This window comes from Syngnathus scovelli, chromosome 13 (assembly GCF_024217435.2).
Source record: "Syngnathus scovelli strain Florida chromosome 13, RoL_Ssco_1.2, whole genome shotgun sequence".
Classification (NCBI taxonomy): Eukaryota; Metazoa; Chordata; class Actinopteri; order Syngnathiformes; family Syngnathidae; genus Syngnathus; species Syngnathus scovelli.
In genome coordinates this window covers 6,014,349-6,041,915 of record NC_090859.1, presented here as the reverse complement: position 1 = coordinate 6,041,915, position 27,567 = coordinate 6,014,349, and the positions used below count along the sequence as shown (strand labels likewise).

Here is a 27,567-nt window from a genome sequence, read left to right as displayed (position 1 = left end):
AGGCTGGAACACAATTAAGCAAGAATAAAAGCGTTATGCGCCAGGCTTTTCTTCCAGGTTGCACTATTTGGCAGAGGCTGCCTGGGCGGGGAGAGAAAGTGACATGCTGAAGCTGCGACTTTAAGGCCGGAACAGAGTTTGTAAAGAAAAATAAGAGCTAATTTTTATGGCAACATTTCAATTGTTTCAGTGGTTCCTTGATTTTAGAGTTGAATCATACTTTGTTTTTTTACACACGCACGCACGCACGCGCGCGCGCGCGCGCACACACACACACACATAAACACACACACACACACACACACGCACGCACGCACACACACACACACACACACACACACACACACACACACACACACACACACACACACACACACACACACACACACACACACACACACACCTTCTTTACAACCTGAAAACGTATTTGCACACAATGTTCAATCAATCAATCAATCAATCAATCAATCAATCAATCAATCAATCAATCAATCAATCAATCAATCAATCAATCAATCAATCAATCCAATGATTTTTTTTACGTTATGCCATAATCTACAGCGGTCATAAAAAGTAACAAGCCTATGTCAACAAAGTAAAGAGTACAAAGTATAAAATATGTATTTTTAAAGAGTTGTGCGAAAAATAAATACCAAAATCAATTTCAATATTTGTGCTTTTTAGCTCGTCTTTCATTGTGTTGTTGTACGATTCATTTTTGTTTTTATTTTGAAGGTCCTCACCGGAATTGTCACAACTGTATGAAAATGTCTTAACCTTCCATAGTGCGATGGCCGTGCAGTCCCAGCGCGTTCACGAGTATTCGAAACGGGTTCTGTTGACAGACAGCCGAGGGCGAGACAACTCACTGCAGTCATATTTTGGACACACTGGTGAAAAATAAAAACGGTAAGACAGAAGTGAACGCGCAACTGGCGTTCAACTTGCGTGTCATGCTGCAGGTAAACCGCCCAAAACAAAAACACTCTGCGTTCGTTTTGCCAAAAGGCGTCCTCACGCAGTCGGTTGGTGTGGCGGCTGGCGGGGGAGGGGCCGGGCAGCAGCAGCAGCAGCAGCCGCAGCAGCAGCAGCCGCCGCAGCAGACAGCCTGAGACATAATCTTCCTGCAGTATGTATGTCTTTCATCTTTTGGTCAGTCCTTACGTCATTTACACCTTTATCTGGCTGATCACTGTATGTGTGTTTAAACAATCGAGAGTAAATCAAGCGAGCAACATGGCTGACGCTGGCCCTGCAGAACCTGCTTACTCGTTTCTCAGTCACTGGGGATGATGTCTGTATATTTGCCATGTTCTCAACCAGCCTTTGCATTGGTCATATTAGCAAGCTTATTTCACACAGCAGACAGAAAAACAAGCTACTTTTGTCACAAAACCAACAACTATTTTTACTGCATGAGCAGAATGTCTTTGTCTGAGCATATCGTGCTGTTGCATTTTGTTTTCGTATAATGCATTTCAAACCTCCAATATTATTTGCTATGTTTGCTCATAGGCACCAATGTAACTAATTTAAAGCAAAGGTAAATTTAATCCCCCAGGTAAACCAATCCAGCTGCTGTCCTACAAGCACACCGGTGAAAATAATAGCATATCATCCATGCAGTATTTTGCAAGATCTACTTACCATATACTAGTTAATGACACAATGAGCTTCAGAATAGTCTTTGTCCATTTAAAGATATGTCTTTGCTTGCGTTCATGTTTCTTTTTAGCCATTCTCCATTATTATGTTCTGGGTCATCGTCATACTCTTCAGCAAGGTCATGAGGAATGCAGCAGCCTCTGAAAGCACAGTATGAAGAGTATTAGTGTATTTTTAATTTAAGTAAAGAAAAAACAGCACACTGAAATTCCAAAGTGATCATGAAAACTCTTCTAAGCATCAGCTGAACTTTAAATGTCACAGCCAGGGAACCTTGAGGGACCACCTATGTAGATTCAGTGTCAATGCTTAATAAGTCTATTGAAAATATTTTTTCTGAATTCATCCTGTTTCAACCCCTGTTTCAATCTCACGTTATGTCAGAAGGCCATATTGTTCGCCAAGATGGATTCAAATTCATGGTTTTGAGTATTTGTTAGTAAGATGTCTATCCCCCTGTCAACCCCTGTGGGGACAAGCGGTATAGTAAATGGATGGATGGATGTCTATCATTGTAAACTGTGGACCAGAAGCAATTTGAAAACCCTTTTTGAGTAGGGGCTATATAAATAAATTTGAATTGATTTGCAGATGACAAGTCGTGAGTTTTAGTGGCTCCTCTAATAATAGTTTGAATGTTCTCCTCGAGCCTGCATGGGGTTTCTCCTGGTGCTCTGGTTTCGTTTCACTTTCCCAAAACGTGCATGGTAGGCCCATTATTCACTCCAAATTGTCCATAGATGTGCTTGCGAGTATGAATGCTTGTTTGTCTGTGTGCACTGCGATTGGCAAAATACAAACAAAAATCAAGCAAATAAGAATTGCTAACAAAAACACATCAACACAACTGCAAATCAAAAATTAAGCAAAACAGGAAAAAGGAATTGCAAATGAAAAAAAGAAGTGGAATCAAGAAAGCAAATAAACGAACAAATTAACAAAAAAAGCAAGCAAACAAGAAAAAAGACAAACAAGTAAACACTACCGCGAGTGGTGAAGTGGTTAGTTTGGTTAGAATAATACAACACAAATCTGCAAATGGATCTCCTTTGAAAGCTGGCAAACCTTTGGGTGTGAAACAGGTGAGAATACAAATGTCATTTTGTTTTTATGGCAACAGCTGTTCAGAATGAGAAAACCAGCGTCTTCACTTATTCAGAACTGTGGAAAACATTGCTACCTAGTGGCGAGAAAGCGCAATGTGGTATTTTAAGGGGGAATGCAAAGACCCCTCCTGTCCACCCCCTCACTCAACAACCACTTCTGGTAGTGTCGTCACCTTTTTCTTGCCTATAATGGCTTGTTGACTCATCAATGGAAGGCACAAATCTGGATTTTCATGCCCTTCTGATGTAGTGACAAGTGTGTTGCCGCGACAGTTCTAATAAGGTTCTATTGTTTAGACCCTGGCATATGTTGTTATTTAAGGAATACTTGCAAACAAAAATCAGAAAAAGGGTTTTTCCAGTTGCTGTAAAATTAAAATGACATTTTCACCCAGTAATGATAAGCTTTCCTCGGATGTGCCATAAGTCTGTCAAGTTCATTCGTGAGGGCAAGAGTTTGACCTCAAGCCAAGATTTTCTGTGCACCCCTGTTTGTATATAAATAACCAAATTTGAACACCGATTCCCTTCTGTGGTAAAATCACAAAAAAGCTAAAGAAAAAGCACCACTCATTGCCTGCTTCCCCCCCCCCCCCCCCTTTCATCACTTGAAACAACAGAAGGACCTCAAGCCAAGATTTTCTGTGCACCCCTGTTTGTATATAAATAAACAAATTTGAACACTGATTCCCTTCTGTGGTAAAATCACAAAAAAGCTAAAGAAAAAACACCACTCATTTCCTGCTTATCCCCCCCCCCCCCCTTTCATCACTTGAAACAACAGAAGGAGCTGAGCTCTAGTGTAAGTAATATAAACGACTTTACACGACTGAGAAAATAGTGTTGAATGTTTTTTTCCCCCGGCCATATCAAGTTTATCAGAGGTCTTCATTCATAGTATTAGAAGAATTGGTGTTCGAAAATCAATTTCAGCAAACATATTTTCACATAATAATCCTACAACTTGATGAAATTCTGATGGTGTGGTGGTGAACAAAGATAGCTATTTATTTATTTATTTATTAGTTTGTTTAAACATGATTATTGAGGGCTGCTCCTTGTTACAATGGGACCACCCCTCTCTGGTTTCAATGCTGCACAAGATGACATTGAGCCGTTTCTGTCCAAAATAACTCTGCCCTATTACAACCGATGACTCATCATGTGTTGCCTGTGGCAACAGGGAAGAAATCACCACCAGCTGCAGGAAAATGATCTGTGTTTCTAGAAGGTTGGTTGCCTCTGCAGGTAACCAGCTGGGATAAGCATGTCAGTCTGCTTATGGCAAGATTCTGGTTCATTGCCGCTACTGTTGTTGCCGTGGTTGTTTGTCACGCTCAAAAGTCTTTGGTCATGAGTCAAGACTCTGAAGGTCATTGTGACTCCAGTTCAAAGTCGTATCCCGTTTTTGCTTCCCTGTCCAAATTTACATTCCTGCTGGCAGAAGAGCAACTTGGAGTCATTAATACGTGTCGTGTAATAGTACTTGTTTGTGATGACTTTTTAGTCTCCCAGCTTGCCATAAAACAACTTGACCATTCAACTTGAGCTAATCCTTTCCATGTGACATTTGCTCCTTGAATGGCTTTTCAAATCCTCTACAGCTGCTGGGGATACCTGAGAAGGGGGCATGTTTCTATTCTACTGGATTTAGATGTCACTGCCCATGTCTATCTTCTGCGTGTTCTCATTCTTTGCTCTTTTAGCTCCTTTTAAGAGCTAGATGTGTTATGTAAGACCCCTGCTTGTAGATAAATAATACACAGGGGACTCCCTCTCTGGCCCGAGTCTCATGTTTCCGAAATGAAAGCTTTACTGAGCAGTTGCAGGCTCAGCTAGTTCTTTTCACCGCTTTTGCTCTTCATGCTTGTTTATTTCCTGTACAGCACATATGTCAGAGTTACGGCCCGCGGGCCAGATCCGGCCCGCGAATTGATTATCTATGGCCCCCTGGATGATATTGAATTACTATTAGAACCGGCCCGTAGGCCACAGCCGCCCGCTGGTGTTTTGCACGCACCAACACTACATTTCCCACAATGCAACGGTAGCCCGCGATGTCCCTGCAGCTCGCACAAGCGGCTTCATTATTCATCAGTAGTCAGAGCAGAGTTCAACTTTCTGATACCCCCCTCCTCAAAAATGGCTAAACGTAAGGTGGACGCTGAGAACAGGGGGTTTCAGGCCAGGTGGGAGGCAGAGTACATGTTTACGGAGGTAAGAGGCAAACCTGTGTGTCTTCTGTGTGGAGAAAATGCGGCTGTAATGAAAGAATTAAATTTAAGAAGGCACTATCAAACGTCTAAGAAACACACAGACCAAGACAAGAATATGGAATATGAACAAAAGCTACAGAAGGTGGAAGAATTAAAACGAGGCCTTAAGTCCAGACAGGCTATGTTCACGTATGCTAAATCACAAAGCGAGGCTGCTGCCAAGGCTAGCTTTATTGTGGCAAAAGAGATCGCCAAATCAGCCCGGCCCTTTGCAGAAGGAGAGTTGATGAAAAACGGGTTTTGAGCCTCAGAGCCTAACCCCGAACATTGATGAACTTGTACAAACAATGAGACACCTCTAAGTATCAGGCTCAGCCTCAGACAAGTGAGCATCACAGAACAGTAACGTATTTTCCGTTTTTTAATTCGGTTACATTTTTACATTTGTTTCTACAAGACGTGATTTTTCTTTGAAGAAAGTATTGTTTTGTCTGTGTGCCGTAAATTTTTGAATTTTATTTATTTATATTTATTTTTCAGTTGAATGGACCAAGGGAAAATTGCAGATAAGAGCCATGAGAAAGAATACAACTGATTTGATTATTTTTTTATTTTACGATAGAGCAGCACAATAATACATTTTCAGCTTATAATGCATGCACTTTTACTTATGCATTTATGTTGATATTAAGAAACACATTTTGTTTTTAAAACAATTGAATTTTTTGCTGTTTGGCTGTTGAAAATGTTTTCCCTTGAAGTTACTGACAGAGCCATAACAAAATATTGCCATATTCATTTACCGTATTTGCCGGTGTACAGGTCGACTCGGTGTATAAGTCGACCCCCTAAAATTCGACGGAAATTTACGATTTTATGATATATCCTTTGTATAAGTCGAGCTCAATTGTTGCATTATATTAAACTTCAAAATTCAATATGCGAAATTTATTGACGAAATGTGTTCAAATTCCGCGCATGCGGCTGTTTATAAGCACCGCGGAGGAGATCGCGGCCGGCGAGCTCGCGCACGCCGCCCGGCACCAACGGGAGGCCGGAAATAGCTCCAAGCCGAGCGGATCGGCACTTTATAAGCACCGCGGAGGAGATCGCGGCCGGCGAGCTCGCGCACGCCGCCCGGCACCAGCGGGAGGTCGGAAATAGCTCCAAGCCGAGCGGATCGGCACTTTATAAGCACCGCGGAGGAGATCGCGGCCGGCGAGCTCGCGCACGCCGCCCGGCACCAACGGGAGGCCGGAAATAGCTCCAAGCCGAGCGGATCGGCACTTTATAAGCACCGCGGAGGAGATTGCGGCCGGCGAGCTCGCGCACGCCGCCCGGCACCAACGGGAGGCCGGAAATAGCTCCAAGCCGAGCGGATCGGCACTTTATAAGCACCGCGGAGGAGATCGCGGCCGGCGAGCTCGCGCACGCCGCCCGGCACCAACGGGAGGTCGGAAATAGCTCCAAGCCGAGCGGATCGGCACTTTATAAGCACCGCGGAGGAGATCGCGGCCGGCGAGCTCGCGCACGCCGCCCGGCACCAACGGGAGGCCGGAAATAGCTCCAAGCCGAGCGGATCGGCACTTTATAAGCACCGCGCAGGAGATCGCGGTGCCTCATTGGACTTCCAGCGGGCCGCGCACTCGCGCACGCCGCCCGGTTCAAATTTTCTAAGTGCAACGCACAATGAGATGCATGAGAAACGGCCTTGGTTACCATCACATTTGAAGCGATGAATACGAAGTTAAATTTTATGACTCGGTGTATAAGTCGAGGTCGATTTTTTTCGGTCGATTTTGGATCGAAAAAGGTCGACCAATACACCGGCAAATACGGTAATCATTAAATAATGTACACTGTGTTAGGTCTTAGTTCAAAAGGCTATGTGCAATCATTCCGATATATTTTAATAAACATTGATCCAGTCCGGCCCTCGGCTTGTAGCAAATTCGTTTTTTTGGCCCTCGGTGTGTTTGACTTTGACATCCCTGCTGTACAGGGTACAACGTAATTTCAGGTCAAGTTCGGTTTGATACACAGTGTAGAGTATGTGTTGCAGAATTTCCAAGAGTCGCTGTTCATACACTCAAACGTCATGTACAATGTTGTTTTAAGGTTGGATTATAAAGTTTTGTCTAACAATGAGTAATTGGGGGTGGTCACCGTTGAGAATCCAATCGACTGTGAAGAATTGACTTTCTATTTTTTGTTTTGCACCTATTTAGGCATGACAAATGAGTGTTTTTAGTTTTGTCACTCAAGTGCAAATGAATTTGACTGACATTAATAGCTTCCTAAAGGTAGGCACTTTGGATGGATGATGGATGGATCGTGCAATCATTTTCTGAATAAGGTTCTATGAAGATTTGGAAATTTAACAATTGAAAGAAAATAATTGATCATGGCAAAAAAAAAAAACAGGATCAGTACATATTTCTTTGTTTTGGTTGTATAAATTACAATGTATGATTTTTTTGCAAACCAACATCAAAATATATTTGATTTTAATTCATTGGCTTTGCTACTTTTTCTTTGTATTTTGTTTTACTGTTAATTTGTCAAATTTTTGGTGTTATCAACTTAAAGTTTTAATCACCAGCGGGGTTTTTTTCAGGTTTGGTTCAGATTTATGTGGAGCTGAAGAGCAGCCAGAATCCAAGAAACTCTTAATCTTAACATCTGATGTGAGAAGAATGTAAGTACAGACAAATCATTCAATCAATCTAGAGGTGTACCCGTTATCAATTAATCAATAACTAAATGTTTTTCAATAGTTATCTTTGATCAATTAATCATGCACTAGATACTTATTTTTTCATTTAAAATTAAAACCGTAAATATATTCTGGTTCCTGTAGTCTTCAATGAAAGCAGACTGATATTATTTGTGGCAAATCAAAATGAAAGATTTGGTTTTACTTTGTAAGACAGTGATCACCATGTTGCTAGTAACCAAACCAGTAATAGAATAATAATTTCTTTGTGCATTTTTTTATGTCAATTGGAAATAAAATCTTCTCTTTTTTTTTTTTATAGTGCTTTGGAAAATGAAGTTTGAAATTTGCTCTATGAATCAATTGTATTTTTTGACTCTTCCAAGTGACACTGTGTGTCTAACATCGTGCTGAACATACTGACTTGTCTTTTTTTATTTTTTAAAACATGTTTATTTAAACCAATAATGCCATCTAGTCAAATAATTTAGCAACTGGTTGAGAAGCAAATTTCATTAGTTTTAAAATAAAGGGATGGAAAGTAAAATGTGTTTAATGAATGAAAGGCATTGGTGAATAAAATGCCAACTCTTCAGTGAACAATTAAAACTAACCAAATTGGTTTTTCAAAGTAACATTGTAACTTTTTTTTGTGTGCGAGACAGTCCACTGTAAATAATGATTTATGATTTTTGTTTTTTTTTCCCCCCCAGCCTTTGAAAGTTTTGCATTGTAGCTGGGCAGCCTGACTGCCTCCCCGCCTCCAGATGAATGAAGAGCACTCCGGATCACAGAGACACTGCTGATACAGGTCCTACCTCGTAAAATATTCAATTTGTGTCACTGTCTCTTGATTTCTTATTTGAAATGGGAATAAGACATTCGATTTATCATCAATTATTTATGATACATTGCTGTAACAATGATGTTGCACATTGGGTGTAATGGGAGACCAAACAACCACCATGATTGCAAGTTCCTTGCAATTTTATTTTTTTCCCACTTGTTGACTCTGTTGTGATTTTGCTTCTCCTCAGGGCATGCAGGTGTTTCTGCAAATATGATGAAGAAAAAAAATCCCAATAAGTACGTCACCTTAATTTAGTTCCTACTTGAGTATTTACTACACCTGAAATGACTGTTCGTTGACAATTTTGTTTGGTATCTCCCCGAAGGAAACATAAGAGCAATCTGGGCCCAACCACCAAAGTTATGTCACAGCCACGACGCAACATTGTCGGCTGTAGGATCCAACACATCTGGAAGGACGGAAGTGGGCATGTAGTATGGAAAGGGACAGTTCTTGACCAGGTAAGAAATACTGGTTCCATTAGTTTTAACTATGAGGGTTTTTTTCCCATTCTGTCATGGTATACCGTATTTTCCGGACTATAAGTCACAGTTTTTTTCATACGGTATGCCTGCAACTAGTGTGATGATAGATGGAACAGTCACCAATGTGATGGAAAGGCAACTTTGAAAACACGAAGATCAGTTAATAATTTGAAATGTAAAAACATATCTGTGAAACTCAGTGCAGGTAATATCATGGCTTGGGTTTGCGTGGATTCTTTCGACGTGGCTCATTCTTCTTCATTAATGCAACACGTAATGACGGCACTGAAATTAACTCAGAAGTTCAACAGCAAACAAATTGAGTGCAAATATTGCCCCAAAACTTGCCGACCGGAAAAGGCAGTTCATCAAGGGGAAGAAGGAGAAGAAATGTTTTGTATATTTTTTATATATGCAGTGTTAAGATTTGACGTTTTTCCTCTTAATGTCTGTATTGTTGTTCTGACTTGACCCAATATTGAAGGGTGTTCAATCTTTTCACTTAGTGACTTCTTGCTTCTTGTCACAACCAGGTCCCAGTGAATCCGTCTCTTTATCTAATAAAGTATGATGGCTTTGACTGTGTGTACGGTTTGGAGCTTCACAAGGATGAGAGAGTTCAAGGACTGGAGGTGCTTCCTGACCGACTGGGTAAGTGTGAACTGAGATCAGGGTCTAATGTTGAGCGATGTGCTCAACAACATTTGACCCTGATCTATGTCCACACTGCTTTCCCATTTTCATGATCTTGACGAAAATATCGAATAATTGCCTCTTGGAATAGCAGTTTTTAATTTGAGAAAAACATGCCTTATGAAATATAGAATAGAATTAACAAACCATTTAAGACTACTTGGTGAAGAATATTTACGACATTCCTCTTTGAATGTATCCACAGTATTTTATCTAATCTTTGCCATGAAATGTCATTTGTGATCTGACAAATATTCAGTATACGTCCAGAATGACACATTTCATCATGCTCTCACTCACAGTGTGTGATGCATGTCACATGTGCTTAGGGCTGTGCAATTAATCGAAATTCAAATACGATTACTACACTCCACGATTACCAAATTGGCGTCATTGTAAGAAAAACGATTATTGATATGTATTAATATCCAATGTACAATGTTTGTTGATACAAGAAAACTATTTTTAAATTTATAGAGTACATCTGCTTTGTCATAAAAAATGTTTAGTCCATTAAGGACCTTACATAATTATCGAGTTTCACAGAAATTTGTCTTAATATTTTTTGACACATTTTATTGTTTTGTACCAAACAATCGCCTGACGACTTGTGATTTCAATTATTACCAAAATAATTGTGATTCATAGCTTTTTTCCATAATCGACCAGCCCTACATGTGCTCTTCACATTGCATTCACAGATTCAATTTGCAGCCTTTTGGGTTCGAAACTTTTCACTCATAACGAATTGTCTTCTCTAAATAAACACTGCTAAACTCTTAAGGTGTTTACTTTGGGAACATCCCAGTTTTACTGATGTGCAGCGCGCTGCATGATTTCCTGAAAAGTGGCTCATGCGTTGTTCTTATTCTTCCATTCATGCAGCTAAGTCCCGCCTGACAGACGTCAATCTAGCTGATACAATGATAGGCAAAGCGGTGGAACATATGTTTGAAACCGAGGAAGGTCCAAAGGAGGAATGGCGGGGAATGGTCCTGGCCCGGGCTCCCATCATGACCACCTGGTTTTATATTACTTACGAGAAAGATCCAGTCCTCTACATGTACCAATTGCTGGATGACTTTAAAGAAGGAGACCTACGCATCATGCCTGACTCAAGTGAGAGTGTGTGTGTGTGTGTGTGTGTGTGTGTGTGTGTGTGTGTGTGTGTGTGTGTGTGTGTGTGTGTGTGTGTGTGTGTGTGTGTGTGTGTGTGTGTGTGTGTGTGTGTGTGTGTGTGTGTGTGTGTGTGTGTGCTTGCGCGTGTGTGACTTACTGTCTCTGACTACCCAGCCCCCACCAGAAAAAAAGACATAACATTGTGTAATATAAAATTACAGTTTTCGATCATTTTGTGGCTGAGATGCACTCACCTGAAGGAGGCACAAGAAGTCATGTGTCACAAACTGTTTTTTTACATTACATTCAGTTCTATTTTTCTTTATTTCAAAAAACATTTGTGGTTGGGTTCATAGGGAACGCATATTGAAATTTTCATTCATTTCATTAAAAAAAAATCTAACTTCTATCCTATGTGAAAATGTGAATACCGTATTTATTGTAATTATAGCCCATATTCTAATAATCGCCCAGTATGTGTTAGTGATGACATAAATAAAAAACATTGATACCTCTAATTATCGCCCATGGTGCTAAAAATTCCCCCCGAAACATACGACATCATTGCGCAAGTTTAAATATGACTGATTTGACAGCACGTCAAATGTCCCTTTTAAATTGTTTTTCTCCATAAACTATGATACAATTACATTCATCACTGCTCTACAATATCCTCACACAATTACGTTATCGGGGCGTGCGCTCCAACAAGACGATCGTGATAACATGACGTGCGCAACATGTGATGTGCGATGGTAAAGTGTCGCATCGCTAGAGCGTCAATTGACGCACCCCGCTGTTAGAGGTAGATCAAAACAGCCACTGTTCTAGTGTTAAGAACACCAGCGAGATGCAGGTATTGCATACTACACAAGTGAAATATACATATCATCGCCCATATCAGTGCCCCTTAGCGATCAGACAAAAAGTTATTAATCGCCCACCCCCCTGTTGGACATACACCTTCTCTAATCATTACCCTGGGCGATAATTAGAATAAATACGGTAAATATAGGTCACAGTGCATCGTAATCCACATAGCGCTAAACCCCGATAAAGTGCCTCAAACATACCAGGAGAGTTAGTTACTGTATTTTCCGGACTATAAGCCGCTACTTTTTGCACAAGCTCTGTACGCTTGTAGTCCAGTGCGTCTTCTCTATAGATTGTTTGTGACTTTTATGATCTCGTATGATTTGTGCATGTTCTCTTATATATGACCAAAACAAAATTTTGACTTAATTTTAGCTGGTACGGTTTATATTCCAGAAATTATTGTACTAATTTGGAGAGCTAGCATTCCATTCCCATTGGGACACAAAAGTAACTGTTGTTTACAGCTCCACTGACACCTGCTTGACAAATGGATGTCAACTTCAAATCAAAATTGGATTTTGTCTGATAACAATTTCCGAAATATGACATATTTGCAGTTTGTTTGTCTTACCTTTTGTCTGTCATCCCTTCATTTTCGTAGATGACAGCGTCCCAGCTGAGAGGGAACCAGGCGAGGTGGTGGACAGTCTGGTGGGGAAACAGGTGGAGTATGCCAAAGAGGACGGAGGCAAACGAACAGGCATGGTCATCCACCAGGTGGAGGCCAAGCCGTCCGTATACTTCATCAAATTTGACGATGACCACCTCATTTATGTCTACGACCTGGTGAAAACTTCATAAGACTTTGCAGACACCCTGACCCCACTTCTCCTTGGACGGAAACCAAACAACAGACGCATACACGTTGACACATCACAAACGTCATCCTGTAACACGCTCGTAACGACTAAAGCCCCAGGGGATCTTTTAAAGGCGAAAAGTATACATGTTTGAGTTGGCAATTATGTCTGTTATTCAGACTTGGGAATATAGAAAGAACTCCAGGTAGTTAGGTAGGCAGCAATGTAGCAACAAGGTAGTTCTTTCTTTGTCAACTAACAAGCTACAAGAAACTCAATTTGACAGTGCTTGTTAGTGTAAATGGCATTTAAAGAAAAATCACACTACACATTCTGAGTATGAGGACATGAATGAAGCTGGACGCAGAGACATCCTCATCGTTTTCTGTTGACTCGTATTATGACCATTTGGATGCCCGTTTTTTTATTTTAAAGCCATGAAAAGAACATAAATGCCCAATACCAAGCCCAAACCATGTGAATCCAGTCTTTATTTTCAAAGTCCTTTGCACTTCCATGTTATCATTTTGACTCTTTTGAAAGCTCTTTATTTAATGAATACTGGTTTTATTTTCCTTTAGCTTTAGATATTCATGGAATTTCCTTTATTTGGGCCTATCATCCCACAATTTTCTTTGACTTTTGAACATGTTTGGCGCTTATCACTAACCAGTGATCCTTAAGTGGACCCATGGCCATTTTAGCAGTTTCACATTCATGAGGACAGGAATTTATTTGTTGATGAAAAATATCAATATCAAAACTGGATATATCCCATACAACAAAGCAGGGTTTTGTACAGAACAAAGCAGGAGACACATTGGATTTAAAAAAAAAGAAAGACTTAATTTCACAGATTTTATTCAAAATTAACGGAATCCTCAGACGTCTGCAGATGAAAACTGTGATTAAAAAAGGGATTTTTGTTTCCCCCTAATTTTCTATTGCCAAACTGCTAGTTGGTGTGGATTTTTTTTAAGTGTTGTTGACTGTTCGTTATGATTTCACTAAAGCCTTTGCATAATGCTTTTGTGTACTTGCTGAAACGTCGCTGGAGTTTAAAAACAAACAAAACAAAAAGTTGTAGTTGTGAAGTATAGTTTGTCTTATTATTACGATACTATAATGATTATTATCTGCGCTTCCTCCAGTTGAACTTGTTTGAAAACAGTTATGCATTCTTAGTGTTGAAGTTCAAGGCAAATGTTGCATTATGTTGCACCTTAAATCCCGAGGAAGGAGTTAAGAAGGTAGTAAAACAACCAATATTCTCTGGGCCAGTTGTCAGATGTTGAGTGAAAGAAACCTTACAGAAATACACTCGAGTGTAACCAATGTGACTTTTTTTGAGGAATGGAAGCGGGATTCCACCCATGTCTGCGTCGGTGATGTTGGTATATGTCGTGTTGGTCAGTTCCACACCATTGGATACACTAGATAGTTGGTTGTATTACTCTATGTATGTGACAATGATCCTCCAGAAAATGTTTCTTTTCATTTCATTGCCTTTACTCACAAGTGAAGGTTTACGATACACACAGACATTTTTGTGTTTCAGTCCATCATTCCTAAATCAATAATATCGTATAGCTGAATATGCGAAACAAAGACTCTGAAGTGTTGTTTGCGTCTGGAATTACTAAACAAGGTAACCTAACATGCTATGTATGGTTTGAAGATACATATGTTTTGAGGTCTAAAAAGATGATCTTGGTTTTCTAATCCAAAATGTACCCTAAAGAATCACGTAGGAGATAAAGAAAACTGTTGAAAGCCATTGAGGGTGTTTTGGTTTAGTCTATGTACTGATGAGATGCAAATGTCAAGCCTTCAGTTTGTGTACTTCCAGTGACGTAGATAGTCATTAGAACAGATAGATGACAACTATCATTCATAACTGCACAAAAATGGTCTTTGCCAGACTTGTATGCACATATAGTATGTTTTTCGATAGAGGTATTTCATCTCAACACGCACTGTTTTAGTTGACAACACAATTTACCTGCAAAGTTGTGTTCATAACAGTCTGTTTTCTTTTATCTTGCGGTTACTGATAATTGTTGTTGATGTCGGAATGACATGGCTTTTTCTATCACCCTGCCTTGTATTGTTTTTTTTTGTATGATTAAACATATGTTAATTTTTACTGTTCATGTAAACATGTGGTTTGTGTTCCTAGACTGTACTGAGGAATTGTTGCCTTTTATTAACCCCTACATTCAAATTTATATTATTTACTGATCATGTGGCCATCAATTAAATTGGCATCTTGGCATGGAATTGACTTCAAGAGAAATTGCAGTTCTTTTTTTGCAGGTTATAGTTATACTGCAAAGCCAACTAACTGCATAGAGGACTTAATTGTAAATATGTCACATCAAATAATAGCAATTTACCCACCAGAGACTAAACTAGTTTGTGGATCTGACTAGATGCTTGGTAATCATCATGACATCATATGTCTGCATTCCTGTATTAAGTCATTACAATAGAAAATGTTCAATTATGACTTACATGCTCAAGTATGACTTTAGTATTAATTCAGCAGTTCATTTGGCTTGCAGTGGGCTAGAATATTTTGTTTTAATAGCCGTTTCTAATATTTTGATTCTTTAAAATATTACGAACAATTCTGACCATGAAGCAATAGCTCTACACAATAATTAACATTGCTAAATAATACTAATACTTATTTCAATCACAACTGAACATAATATTTGTAAAGCGATTTGAGAGTCTGAGTCCTGTTTTCAAGAAAACCAGCTCAGAACGAGCCTAGATCCAAGATCACAGATTCTCCACAAAATTACTTAATTGTTACATCTTGTGGTGAGGAATGGCTACCAATGGAGATAGCATAGTGCTACCTCCACCCCCGCCCCAATTTAAAATGGTTGCTACTTCCCAGGTGGGGTCTCTTTGAAACAAACACCTGCTGTCTCAGTCATCTACCAGGTTCAGAACACAAGGATGAGAGTCAAAACCTCAAAACTTTATTTGAAAAATTCATCATAAAAAATGGTATGTTAAAAATGTAATAAAGGAGGAGGTTGTGCCTTCTACAAATACTGAAGATTCATAAAAACACTGATTAGAGCGCTCCCGAATGATGCATCTGCACTCCCGTGCAGACAGTGTGATGAGAAAGAACTGCCAATCACTATTTACAGAAATTTGGAGAGATGACTTTGGTTCATCATGTAAACAATTGTGTGAAGAAGCAGACCTAAGCCGTTACCACCATCCAATGCTGATGCAAAGACAAACTTGCAACGTTGGTTCAAGCGAATCCGCAACTGTTCAGGTGTTCAGCGTGCGCTCAAGAAAGAAGGACAGTGGGTAAGACGGGTGCAGTTCACTTGCAGCTGTGGCACACCTAGACTTCCTTTTGTAACACTTCTACAGTTTTTACATTTATTTCAGCTCTTATCTGCTATTGAGCAGGGTGACAAAAATGGGACAAGTGACATATGCCTTAAACACTGAAGTTAAATTACTGGTAATGAAATAAGATGTAAACATCTCCTTTGCAGCTTACACTTTATTCCACTTAATTGTCCTTGCATGAGGCCTCATTTCTATGAAAATATTTCTCAATATCAACAGTTTGTCTGTATGTATGTCCACACATGTCACTGGCATGATCCATGTATGTTGGCATTAAGGCACGTCACAACTTATGGCTGTCAGTCGTCGAAAGTCAGCCTCCCTGGTCCTTCGTTCTTCCTCCAGCGTCTGTACCTCTTCATCTTCGGGTCGGTGGCCATTTTCACCTTCATCTCCTCTTCCTGTTCTGCTCTGTAAAGCTGGAGAAGGCACCGGAGGAATGTTTACACTTCACAGTTTCATAATACAGGTAAAGGCCACAGAAGGTTTATCCCGGAATTATGTTTCTGAGAAAATTCATAATATACAGATACAATGATTAAACTGATCCCGAGTTTGCAAAAACCCTGGTCAGGTTTGACTTTTCAAATGCGCTGTATACATTTGCCATGCGTTGAGAGGGTGAGAGCAGTTTAAGAGGGGAACACTGCAGTGGATTAGGTGGATAGTAGTGATGGGTCCATTAGGCGTCGTGTGTCATCCCTACACATTGGCAAACTGTCTTGACACTGTCGATACTGTCGCTGACTGCTGACACCCGCTGGACCTTAAAAATACTACAGGCAACCGAGTTGACAGACACGACTGACACTGCTTTGATGACCTCGTATATACATTCATTAATTTAAGTAATTATATTTTATATTGTATTGTTTCACATATTCATTTAAATTGAAAATATATTTTATTTTTTAGTTACAGTCAATCACTAATGTGAACATGTATGTATCGTAACATGAAAATCTAAGTGAACGTGTTGTGAAAGAGGATGCTTGTGCACTGAGATTTGTTTTTTACTCATTTTTATTTAAAACTAAATTTTTCCAATGTTTTGAAACTGAGCCTGTTGCGCTTTTTGGACACAATTTCTCCCGCCGTTGAAAACACACTCACACGGCACAGATGAGGCCGGAGTGCTCTTTTGATTGTCCCAGTATTTGACTTGGGGCTGCTCCATAATTCTTGATAACTTCGAGGATGAACCGCAAAACATCAGAGATTGTTTTAGCAGATCCATCCCGTTGACAATGTGCTTCCTTTAACAGAGCTAAAGCGTGCCTCCTTGACAGACTACAATGCTGCTCGTTCGGTCACGTGGCTTTTTTAAAGCGATACGCGCACCGAGACGGGGCTTCGCTTTTGCCGGACATATCACTAGTGGATAGTGACTGTTCCGGCCCACAAAATCAAAAATTCCCCTTATATGTAATTGACACCTATTATAAAGTACCAGTGTATGTATGTGTTGGGTGGGGGGGACTCAAAAAAAACAAAAAAAAAAACACATGTATCGTATTTTCTTTTAACACGTTTTCCACAAAAAGAGAAGGGGCATTGGCTAACCACAAAAAACAATATTGGAGAAGTAAAAATCGATAAAGAAAACATCCACTTAAAAATCATTGAAAATGAGAAAAGGAAATTTGTCATCAAAGTTAAAATCGAAGGAGCTTTATCTGCTGAGGAGTGTCACCAACCTCAAAGTTTTCTTTGACCCAGAGGTGTTTTTCCAAGAAGGACTGCCTGGTGGCTTCATCCAGTCTGTCAAATTGAGACTGTGAGATCTTCATGTGCTTCCTGTTCAAACCAGTACACAGTGGGGTCAAAACAGAAGGCCATTTTTTTCCTTCAGAACCAAACACGACCCGTTCTATAAACAACCGACCTGATTATGTAAAGCTTCTCCTGGTCACCGTACTCCTCCCTGCAGATGGTGAAGTGGTAAACCCAGGAGACATACCAGGCCACATAGCTGATCAGGTAGTAGGGGAACAACACTATCTGACACAGCAGGATGTCTGACAGGTTGGGTTTCTGGTAGCCACCTTTGATGTCGATTTTTGTTTTGATTATGTCACGGATCACCTCCTCCTCCTGCTCCCGGATCTCCTCTTTGGCGCGCCGGTTCTTGCCCTTCTCCTTGGTCCGGTTCAGGAGGCCTTGCTCCTTGGCAATCAGGGTGGCCTGGATCCGATACTTGGGGACGTTCGCCAGGCAGTTTATGGCCTCATTGTAGCTGCTGTGCCAACTGTAATACTGGAGTCAGGAGAGGAGGACACAAGAGATTGATCATCAGGGTACCAAAGAACAATAGTTATTGCATGTTGTTGGTGATATTTATTCCATCATAATTCATGACTACACATTACCTGGAAAAGAGAGATGGCACATATGGTGACGAGGATTACGATCCTAACGTCCACTTTGGGAGTGAGCTGTCGGCGGTAGTAAGTGTAGTAGTGCTGGTAGTACTCCTCAGGGTGGTCGAGCATGTAGTCGTAGTCCCTACGAGTGTCCTCATCCTGCACACATTTGAGGGGTTATATTAACGGTTTAATTAGAACTGAACAAGTAATCAAATTTTAATTGACGTTGTAGTGTACTGTAGTTGAGTGCAATTTTCAAATTGTTGAGCCAGCCATTTGGAAAAATGCAATTCATTTTGGTTCTTAGAAAGGGAATTTATATTTCAAAGTTTGTGTGTGTAGTAGTATTATGTTTAGGTCACTGCCACATGTATGCTCGTCTGTCCATGTGGCACTTTTCCACTGGACAGGCAGTGAATTGAATCCAGGCCGGTCTTGCTAATAGTGGAGGTTGTGTTTGACGACTGTTTACTTTAGATTAGACTTTTCATTTCTGTCAGTCATGGCAAATGCTGTCTTCCTGCTTTCAGTGCACATTCAACATTCAAACAAACTGCCTCAGTCACTGTGGACCTACAGTAAAAGTTTCAGACAACGTTGATTGATGTCTAAAGTGGAGAAATACCAAATAAAAAACAATAGTCGACTCGACTTTCGCAATGCGATGCCACTTATGTGATAATGAAAAAGCAAGCACACCCACTGTTACTCGTACATCAACGAGATGCGATACCGCATAGATTCCCACAGTAAATTATTTGAGTATGAGGTGAGTTCCCAATGAAAATCGAGACCTCAAAATTAATCAAAATGAATGTGACGCAACACCGGTAACAATGCCTTTATTATTTTAAGCCCGTAAGCGAGGCGACTGAGCATGCGTTGGCAAAATAACCGGGGAACTGAGCCGACCTTTAAAGTCTCGTAGGCCGTAGCAACGAGCAGAAACTTTCTGTGGGCTGACTCCACAGTCTCTCCCTCCGACCCAGGCTCTCCTGGTCTGAACCGGTCCGGGTGGTAGCGGCGAGCCAGCTGCCGGTACGCTCGAGCGATCTCCGCCTTGGAGGCCTCCCGTGTGACCCCGAGCACGTCATAGCAGACCTCGGTACCGCAGTACAGACCCTCCACCAGCGCCCTTGCCACAGGCAGCGAGGACAACAATAGCGCGGAGAGCCACCACCAGGACCGCACTGCGGACCCACGTCCACAGCAGGACTCCGCTGGCATAGCCATCTCCACGACTACCGGTGGCTGTCAAGGCACTATAGCTGTGCCTCCGCGTTTACTGTACGCATGCGCATTGAGTCGGCCATCTTTGTTTACTACATACGGCAATTACACGAAGACAAAATACATAAATGCTGCCAGCGCGAGTTTTTAGTTTTAGAAAAACAGTTTTCTAAAAGAAAAAACAACCTCTAATTAACTTGTTACATTTGTCATCACAAAAATCAATCCCATTAACATGTATCCGTGGGATAGTAGGAAACGTAATTTCGATCTCTTTGTATGTCTTGACATGTGAAGAAATTGACAATAAAGCTGACTTTGACTTTATGTAACAGCCTTAAACATGGAGTTATCTTTGAATAAATTTATCTTGTTTAATCATGTTAGTCAGGGATAATGGGAATGTTTTCACCATCGTTCCAGTGGCCAAGAAGACCGCCATCACAGTTTTGAATGACCTGTCGCACTGACATCTGTGGTCATGAAATCTTTCGAGAGGTTAGTGCTGAACCACCTGAAGGATGTCACGGGCCCCCTGTTTGACCCCCTCCAGTTTGCCTACTGGGCAAACAAGTCGGTGGATGATGCGGTCAACATGGGGCTGCAGTACATCCTGCACCACCTGGACACCCCAGGAACGTACGCCAGGATCCTGTTTGTGGACTTCAGCTAGGCGTTCAACACACTGTTAAAAATGGCTGTGAAATCTACAGTTACTTACTGTATTAAACGCAGTAACCTTACTGTGTATGATTATTACAGTAGAATGCTGTAATTGTTACAGTTACACCTGGTAAACATGACAAAATCACAGTAGGGTTAAGCCCCATTCAGAGTACGGATGTTGATAATCTAGTTGATTGAACAGATACAGATAATGGTGTACTCACGCATCCCTAGTAGCCAACTCGTTTGTCATTGCTGCTATTTCAGCTTGCTTGCTATACATGTGTCACTTTTTGTTCATCTTTCACCAACTCAGTTACTATATCTGCTCCTTTTATCTGTTTTATGTACTGCTTGGAAAATATGTATACTCCCTGCCCTGTTTTTACAGTCATTCATCTGAAGCAGATCATTTATAAAATGGATTGCTGTGAAATATGATTTTTGTAATGTCTGACTTTAAGGAGAGACAATCCTGACTGCAAAAAAGTGGATGCTGTCGACCGAGGGGAGGGTCATAATCCCACCTGCTGCTCACCTGGTTGACTTCACCACTGCCTTGGCCACTCTCTTCGCCTGTTACTATGTTTTCAACCTAGAGTATCAGGTGGAAGCCCTGCACTCTCTTCGCCTGTTCCTATGTTTTCAACCTAAAGTATCAGGTGGAAGCCTGCACAACATTGGAGTTTATTCAGCGGTATTAACTGATGAAATTATATACCTAACTTTATTCCCACTGGCATTTTCTATAGCTCTCTTCTATAAGTGTTATTCAGGCAGTATTATCACCCCTCAATAGTAAAATAAATGTAATGCAAGTATAAAATACTGCAATATTTAATTTATTTAATTAAAACAATTTATTTTTATCGATTCTTTTAATTAATCCCCCCGCAATCACAGTTGTGATTTGCTAATTGATTACTCTTTAACATGTACATAATGTCTCAACCTTTAACTCCTATACTCATTTCATAGGTTTTTGGTCAGAACTAATCCTGACTCCGCCAAGGAGCAGATGAGCCGGAAGACTTCATACATGAACCCCCATGTGATCTCCTTCATCAGGGACTTCTTGGAGTTCGATTGGCTAACTGACTAGGTACAGGTGAGGTTCAGATAATAACTTTTGCATAGAAAGTTCAAGATGGTTTATTTAAAGAAGTCATGTGGTTGTTTTTTCCCCCCCATTCATTCTTAATGGCACATTCAACATTTCACATTTACGTCGTTCCAGTTTGAATTTTTTTTTCTCTGATTTAACTTGCGACATATTCCAATCGATTTTTAACCGTCTCACGAGTAATCGTTACATCCCACTAATAATATAACTCCAACCTTGCTAATTGCATGAGTGTTCCTGCAGCCAGTGACACACTTCCTATCAGAAACAAGTATCTTAACATGACACCGACATCACCATCATAATTCTTAATGTGTTTTCTTCTTTAATTTCAGGGCTCCTATTTTGTCCAAACCCAAGGAAGTTTTGTCTAAAAGGTTTGGTAATGTGCTTTATGTTCCTGTTCACCAAAAAGTACATAATCCCGTTAACACATTTTTTGTCTGTAGTTAATTGAAATATTTTAGAATATGGGTCATCCTATTAATGATTAATATTAAATCACTGATTCAGCATTTAAATTAAGCTGAAGAAGGAGTCCTATCGGGCTGTTTTGGCCTGCGGGACTCCGGAGGCAGCTGACAGGTACCGGATGGCCAAGCGGAACGCGGCTTCGGCAAAAACCCGGGCGTGGGAGGACTTTGGTGAGGCCATGGAGAATGACTTCCGGACGGCTTCGAGGAAATTCTGGTCCACCATCCGGCGTCTCAGGAAGGGGAAGCAGTGCAACGTCAACACTGTTTACAGTGGGGATGGCGTGCTGCTGACCTCGACTCGGGACGTCGTGAGTGGGTGGGGAGCCGCGTTCCGCTTGGCCATCCAAGTTTAACTGTTACAATTACAGCAAGCTAATGTAAAAATCATACACAATAAGGTCACTGTGTTTAATACAGTAAGTAACTGTAGATTTCACAGCCATTTTTAACAGTCGACATTGACAATAAAATTACAGTAAGTTTACTTTTCTATTTACAGTACTATACTGGCTATTGTGATTTTTTTACAGTAATGCTTCGACTACTGTGTTTTTCACTGTAATACTTATCTTACTGTGATTTTGTCATGTTTACGAGGTGTAACTAACAATTACAGCATTCTACTGTAATAATCATACACAGTAAGGTTACTGTGTTTAATACAGTAAGTAACTGTAGATTTCACAGCCATTTTTAACAGTGCACCTACACGACTAAATTGTACAGTGAGAAACTTAATTTACAATGATTACCTACTGTTAATAGTACTGCATTGCCATATACAATACTGTTGTATGTATTATATGTTACATTGTATGTTGTAATGACCACTTCATTTGTTTGTACAGTAAATAAACCAGTAATGTAAACGCAACTGAAATCGCAGTATTTCATTGATATTCATTCTGCAGTTAAACAACTAATACTGTAAATGCAACTGACATCACAGTATTTAACTGTTATGTAGCATACAGTTAAACTACCTAAAACTGTATATACAACCAAGACCACAGTATTTAACTGTTTTTTGCTTTACAGTAAATACACCAATACTGTAAAGTACATCTACTGTAATATGTATTTACAGTAAGGTACTGGTTAATTGCTGCCAGTTAATTACTGTAAAATGTTTTTACAGTAAGTTACTGGTTAATTGCTGCTAGTTAATTACTGTAAAATGATTTTACAATAAGTTACTGGTTAATTGCTGCCAGTTAATCACTGTAAAATGTTTTTACAATAAGTTGATGGTTAATTGCTGCCAGTTAATTACTGTAAAGTTTACAGGAATTTTTTTACAGTGCACTCTCTGTTTCCCCCTCACCATTCCAAATGAGCCGCCTCTGCTCGCCCACAACCACCACAAATGAGCATGCAACGTCATTTTTCTACACTATTAAATCTGTGTACAAATTTATGGACGTAGGCACGCAACAATTAAACTGAAATACACGTTTTGTACAACATGTACAAAAATCCTGGACATCTCAGTGTCATTCAACACATTTAAGATTCCTGCTTAAGGTTTTTTGGACAAGGACTGAACTTGATGAACCCACATTGGGTTGTATCAAATGTCTCATCTGCTAGAGGAGACATGAGTACGGACTGTACACATCTATTTGTATCCCACCACAACATGTACTACCTGTATGTCTGCCAGTAACACCTAAATCAAATGCAAACCACAATTCAAGATTAAGGATATAATTGCAAGTGGCTACGTCATTTGGTGCAATAGTAATTACTATTGCTTTAAAGCAATTTGTACAGCCCTTAATTGCTCGTAGCAGGCAGGACTTCACGGTGAATCACCATCTTGATTAATCCATTGTTATTTTTTTTAATGTTATTATAGTCCTTCATCATTGCACAACTGAAAGAATGACTCAACACTGAGTACCATATCTTTACAAGATGTCAAACTCAACATGATATTATCTATAGGCAATTTCACTTAATGTCTGTTGCTCATATATTTAGCCACTTAAACATGCATGCATGCATGCATGAATGCAGCAATGATAGTGGAGTCTCAGAGCGACAGTATAAATAGCTGGAGAGCAGTGTGTCCATACAGAGCTGAGATTCATCAGATAAGGTACAACCTCTCCTCTACAATTTCAAAATCAATTTGTGTCAACATACATAGAAATATGTATATAATAGTCAAAGTATGCAATTGTGTAGATAATGTATGGTAACGGACACATTTTCTTGACATTTCCAGGGACTTTGAAGCAATTACAAAATGTCCAGTGAGAAGAACGCACAAGTGGATGGCCTTGATACATCCCTATTGAAGAACATCTGGGAAATCAGAGCACGAAATTATGAACAGAAGCTGGACCAGGAGCAGAAACGGCTACAGAACAGTGCCCTGCCTGCGTAAGAACCACGCAGGTTGTGTTTGCAAATATGTACTGTGCCTGTTAAAAAGAACAATTCAAATACAAACTTTTTGGTGTGTAATAAAACTATAAATCAAATATTTTGTTGGGATTTATAGTAAAAACTATTAATAATGATCAAATAAAATAATTTCATTATGTTAAATATGTGGACTACATAAAGCAAAGGAGCAAGTATTATATTACAGTGACCTTTTATGGTGGGTGATGTTGACACCTATTGGCTTTCAGAATGGCCCTGCTCCCAAAATATTTGCTATTGTAAAGTACATGATCATTCATTCACTATTCATTTTGAATTTCAGATTAATTTTGAAAAATTTTGAAAACTACATTTACAAAAGCTTTAGTCACAAAACTGGATTGAGGTTTGAGGAGCAGAAAACTGTGTGTAAGAACATAATACCACTACTATTTTTTGAAACAAATATTGTTTTATTTTTCTTCTCATTTTGGTGTTGATTATTTAATTAATTGTTTTATGTGTGACATCCCCAAAAGTTCAAAATTACACTTGAATAATTGGTCTTATAATGTAACAAGAGATCAATGATAAATACTTACGTAGCAAGCAGCAGTTAAAACAAAAAGCACTTAACGCTGACAATCGGCGTATTATATTGTATAGGGACTTGTTAGCAGAGCCGTGCTTTACCATTAGGCAGACCAGGCAACTGCCTGAGGCCCCCACTGACCAGGCCACTAGGGGGGCCCCGAAGGCCGACAAACTTTACTCCACAGCAATGTCTCAATGTGGCAAAGACGCAAATGCAATGACCGCAGCAACCCGCCCTTTGCAATGACATCAGAGTCGGAAAACACTCTAAAGGAGCCCCAGTCTTGTGCAGCAGCCAATCAGAAGATGGAACGGTTTCTGCCCGTTTCAAACCTTTTTTTGTATTTCTTTTTTTTTTTTACTTAACTACACGATATATGCCTGCCATATAGTCTATTCTACTCTAATTTTGTCAGCTCTCTTTTGTCCCCTAAATAAACTATGCCAAGAGCGCTTCTGGTGCCAGCAGGGGCACGCTTTGTTAGCGAACCAGGGGGCCCCAATAAATTTGTTTGCCTAGGGCCCCCAAAAGTCTAGACACACCCCTGCTTGTTAGTTATAGGAAATGCTGTCCTAAACCTTTCTTTGTTAACCCTGTCTTGCCTGCCTACTTATTTTCACAGAATTAATTTGGAGTGGGAAAACCGTTTGAAAAACCAAAAGGGAGACAAGAAAAAGTTAGAAATGAAGTCGAAAACAGCAGATGAGACTCAAAGAGACAGGAGTAATATCTGGAAGAGCAAACAAGTCCTCATTAGACCTACTATTCAAGATTCATATCCTCTAGTGAGGCGTGATAACAAAAATAAAGGCTCGACCACACCTGCTCTGGACAACAAGAATTACGGAAATTCGATGATGCTCATCCCAGAGAATCAACACCCAACTTTGGACTGGGACAAGGCATGGAATTACACTAAGGATTTGTCATCACCGCTAGAGGGCAATGTTGCATCAGCCTGGCATCAATGTTGGGGCTTTCCAACTGGGCAAGACTCCTCTGAGATTTCTGAGTCCTATCCTTATGACTTTGGCGGGATGAATCGCCCTAGCTTTCATCGACTTGGGATGCCGTCCTACAAAGTGATGGAGTCAGCAACTCTGGATTCCTATCACTCTGCAAATGGCTGAGAAACACAAATGAAGGGAAGAATAAGGAAGATCCATTTCCTCATCTGAAACGCAATGAGCCCAAATCCAAACTCTTAGTATCAGTTGGAAAGCAACAACACAACAGAGAGTTGTGCTTTTCCGAGTGGATGGACTCATGGAAATTCACCAAGCCTGGAAATTGTCCCAAAAATGCTAGCTTCAATTATTCTGCAGCATACACATCGGTTAATATAAATCAACAGTATGGAGGAGAAGCAAGCTACAAGTTCAATGAAGGGAGGATCATTTACAAAAATGGTTATTCATCTCAAGAACAAGATTATGATATGGATGATTGGGACTATGAAAAAGACTTCGATTCCAACAAAGTGATCTTTATAGCTCCTAAAATGAAGTCCAAGTTGATGCCCATTCAACACTGCAAAGAAATGCAAGACTGTTCTCTGTGGAAGAACGGGTCCTGGCGGATGCTTAGGAACAACTCAAAGTCATGTAAAAAGCTGAGGGAGATTTTGCCACCAGAGAAGGAGATCTATCAGCCAAAGGCTAATATTCCTCATTTGAGATTTCTTCTGAAACAACTTCAGAATAACAAAGCTCATCCAACTGAGTGGAAAGAATCCTTGAAGGTAGTGAAACATAAAATTGGGATGGACAATGGGAGAATGAGAAGAGACATGTCAAGTCTCTTTGGAGATTCTTTGATTAAACCCGTTGGCTTGGAGTGGAAAAGCTCATGGAAACTCCAATGCCTATGTCAGGAGCCTGAGATGTGGAAGCAGGCTTGGCTTTCAACACCACAATTAAGAGTACCTCCTTTGAGGGCCCAGAATTATTCTGTACCTGTGCCTCCCACCAAGAACGGACCAACAGCGGCCCAAAATTGGCTTGACTCCTGGAGGTCTTCAAGGCAACGCCATTATCCGCAAACTGGACATGGTCATGCACAAACCATCCGCAGTAGAGCAACGGAAACTTCATACCGCCCTGCAGATTTACACACACGCCGTAAGAAAGTTAATTCAGATTCTGACTGGCAGGCAGCCTGGATGCTCTCAGAAACTCAATTTCATCACAATACACCGTCTCTTAATGAGTGGCTGGAGGCCTGGAGGTTCCACACACTCTATCGGCCAGAGCAGTATCCTCATGAGAAGGCCTCATCTGGGTTCATGGAGCTCCAACCCCAGAGAGAGATCGGTTCCTCGCAGGAAGCCGAAGCTAAATTCTGTCTGTTTTTTAAAGCTCATAATGTCGGTGGAATGGCTATGAAGATCTGGACTGCTGCATGGAAAGCTGGGCCATATCTGAACCATGCCTCAGAAAAAAACAGGGCTGCTAGCGTCCCAAATGTCTATGAATTTTAATCATGAGAACATTTTCAACAAATGAGATCTGGAGACAAAATCTTGAATCTTCCCAGTCATCTTATTTTGAAGACGAGCTCTTCCAAAAAAGGAAATAGGAGTTATTAGAGAAATTCAGGACTAAAGCACAAAAAAGAACTAAACTAAAAAAACGTTTTTTTGTACTCCAGTATTAGGAAGGAGGAACCAGCAGTAATGAATTGTGAAGTTGACACCTGTTAGGCAAAACTCAACCATGTTTCATGAAAAAGGTTTTCTTAACAATAAAAAAATATATATCGTGAGCTGAAATTTAACAGTGAGCACATTATCCTCCGCAACATCATAAAACAATTCTCAATAAAGT

The 27,567-nt window shown here is 40.3% G+C and overlaps 3 protein-coding genes across 6 annotated transcripts; 2 read left to right on the top strand and 1 right to left on the bottom strand.

The window, feature by feature from the left end:
• Positions 1–758: 758 nt before the first annotated feature.
• Positions 759–14,672, top strand: LOC125979223 (spindlin-Z). 3 transcript variants are annotated; one of them, XM_049737234.1, is made up of 9 exons: positions 759–909; positions 1,009–1,129; positions 7,605–7,685; positions 8,417–8,514; positions 8,741–8,789; positions 8,879–9,014; positions 9,572–9,689; positions 10,617–10,850; positions 12,328–14,672. In XM_049737234.1, exons 4-9 carry the CDS (start codon positions 8,475–8,477, stop codon positions 12,525–12,527), a joined length of 777 nt encoding a protein of 258 aa, XP_049593191.1. In that variant the 5' UTR covers positions 759–909; positions 1,009–1,129; positions 7,605–7,685; positions 8,417–8,474; the 3' UTR covers positions 12,528–14,672. The 3 variants fall into 3 exon arrangements, with proteins under 3 accessions (XP_049593191.1, XP_049593190.1, XP_049593192.1); XM_049737233.1 differs by having other exon boundaries at positions 1,009–1,133; XM_049737235.1 differs by having other exon boundaries at positions 1,009–1,152.
• An 825-nt stretch (positions 14,673–15,497) lies between these two features.
• Positions 15,498–19,581, bottom strand: dnajc25 (DnaJ (Hsp40) homolog, subfamily C, member 25). Of its 2 annotated transcripts, XM_049737220.1 has the most exons (6): positions 19,192–19,581; positions 18,283–18,435; positions 17,999–18,169; positions 17,799–17,914; positions 17,611–17,710; positions 15,498–16,332 (listed from the first exon to the last, which is right to left on the bottom strand). In XM_049737220.1, the coding sequence occupies exons 1-6, from the start codon at positions 19,510–19,512 to the stop codon at positions 16,213–16,215; spliced, it is 981 nt and encodes a 326-aa protein (XP_049593177.1). In that variant the 5' UTR covers positions 19,513–19,581; the 3' UTR covers positions 15,498–16,212. The 2 variants fall into 2 exon arrangements, with proteins under 2 accessions (XP_049593177.1, XP_049593176.1); XM_049737219.1 differs by having other exon boundaries at positions 17,799–18,169.
• A 4,298-nt stretch (positions 19,582–23,879) lies between these two features.
• Positions 23,880–27,549, top strand: LOC137840835 (uncharacterized). The gene is made up of 2 exons (XM_068652670.1): positions 23,880–24,162; positions 25,365–27,549. The coding sequence occupies exon 2, from the start codon at positions 26,001–26,003 to the stop codon at positions 27,219–27,221; it is 1,221 nt and encodes a 406-aa protein (XP_068508771.1). The 5' UTR covers positions 23,880–24,162; positions 25,365–26,000; the 3' UTR covers positions 27,222–27,549.
• The last annotated feature ends 18 nt before the right edge of the window (positions 27,550–27,567 follow it).

Bases quoted from the DNA above. Each gene is read 5' to 3' on its own strand.
- LOC125979223 (XM_049737234.1), top strand. From the start codon at position 8,475: ATGAAGAGCACTCCGGATCACAGAGACACTGCTGATACAG. The intron at 8,515-8,740 runs GTCCTACCTCGT...GCTTCTCCTCAG, and splicing joins CAGAGACACTGCTGATACAG to GGCATGCAGGTGTTTCTGCA. The intron at 9,690-10,616 runs GTAAGTGTGAAC...CCATTCATGCAG, and splicing joins GGTGCTTCCTGACCGACTGG to CTAAGTCCCGCCTGACAGAC.
- dnajc25 (XM_049737219.1), bottom strand. From the start codon at position 19,512: ATGGCTATGCCAGCGGAGTCCTGCTGTGGACGTGGGTCCGCAGTGCGG. The intron at 18,170-18,282 runs GTAATGTGTAGT...TCCTGACTCCAG, and splicing joins GTGCCATCTCTCTTTTCCAG to TATTACAGTTGGCACAGCAG. The intron at 17,711-17,798 runs GTCGGTTGTTTA...TGGTTTGAACAG, and splicing joins GAGAAGCTTTACATAATCAG to GAAGCACATGAAGATCTCAC.
- LOC137840835 (XM_068652670.1), top strand. From the start codon at position 26,001: ATGGACTCATGGAAATTCACCAAGCCTGGAAATTGTCCCAAAAATGCT.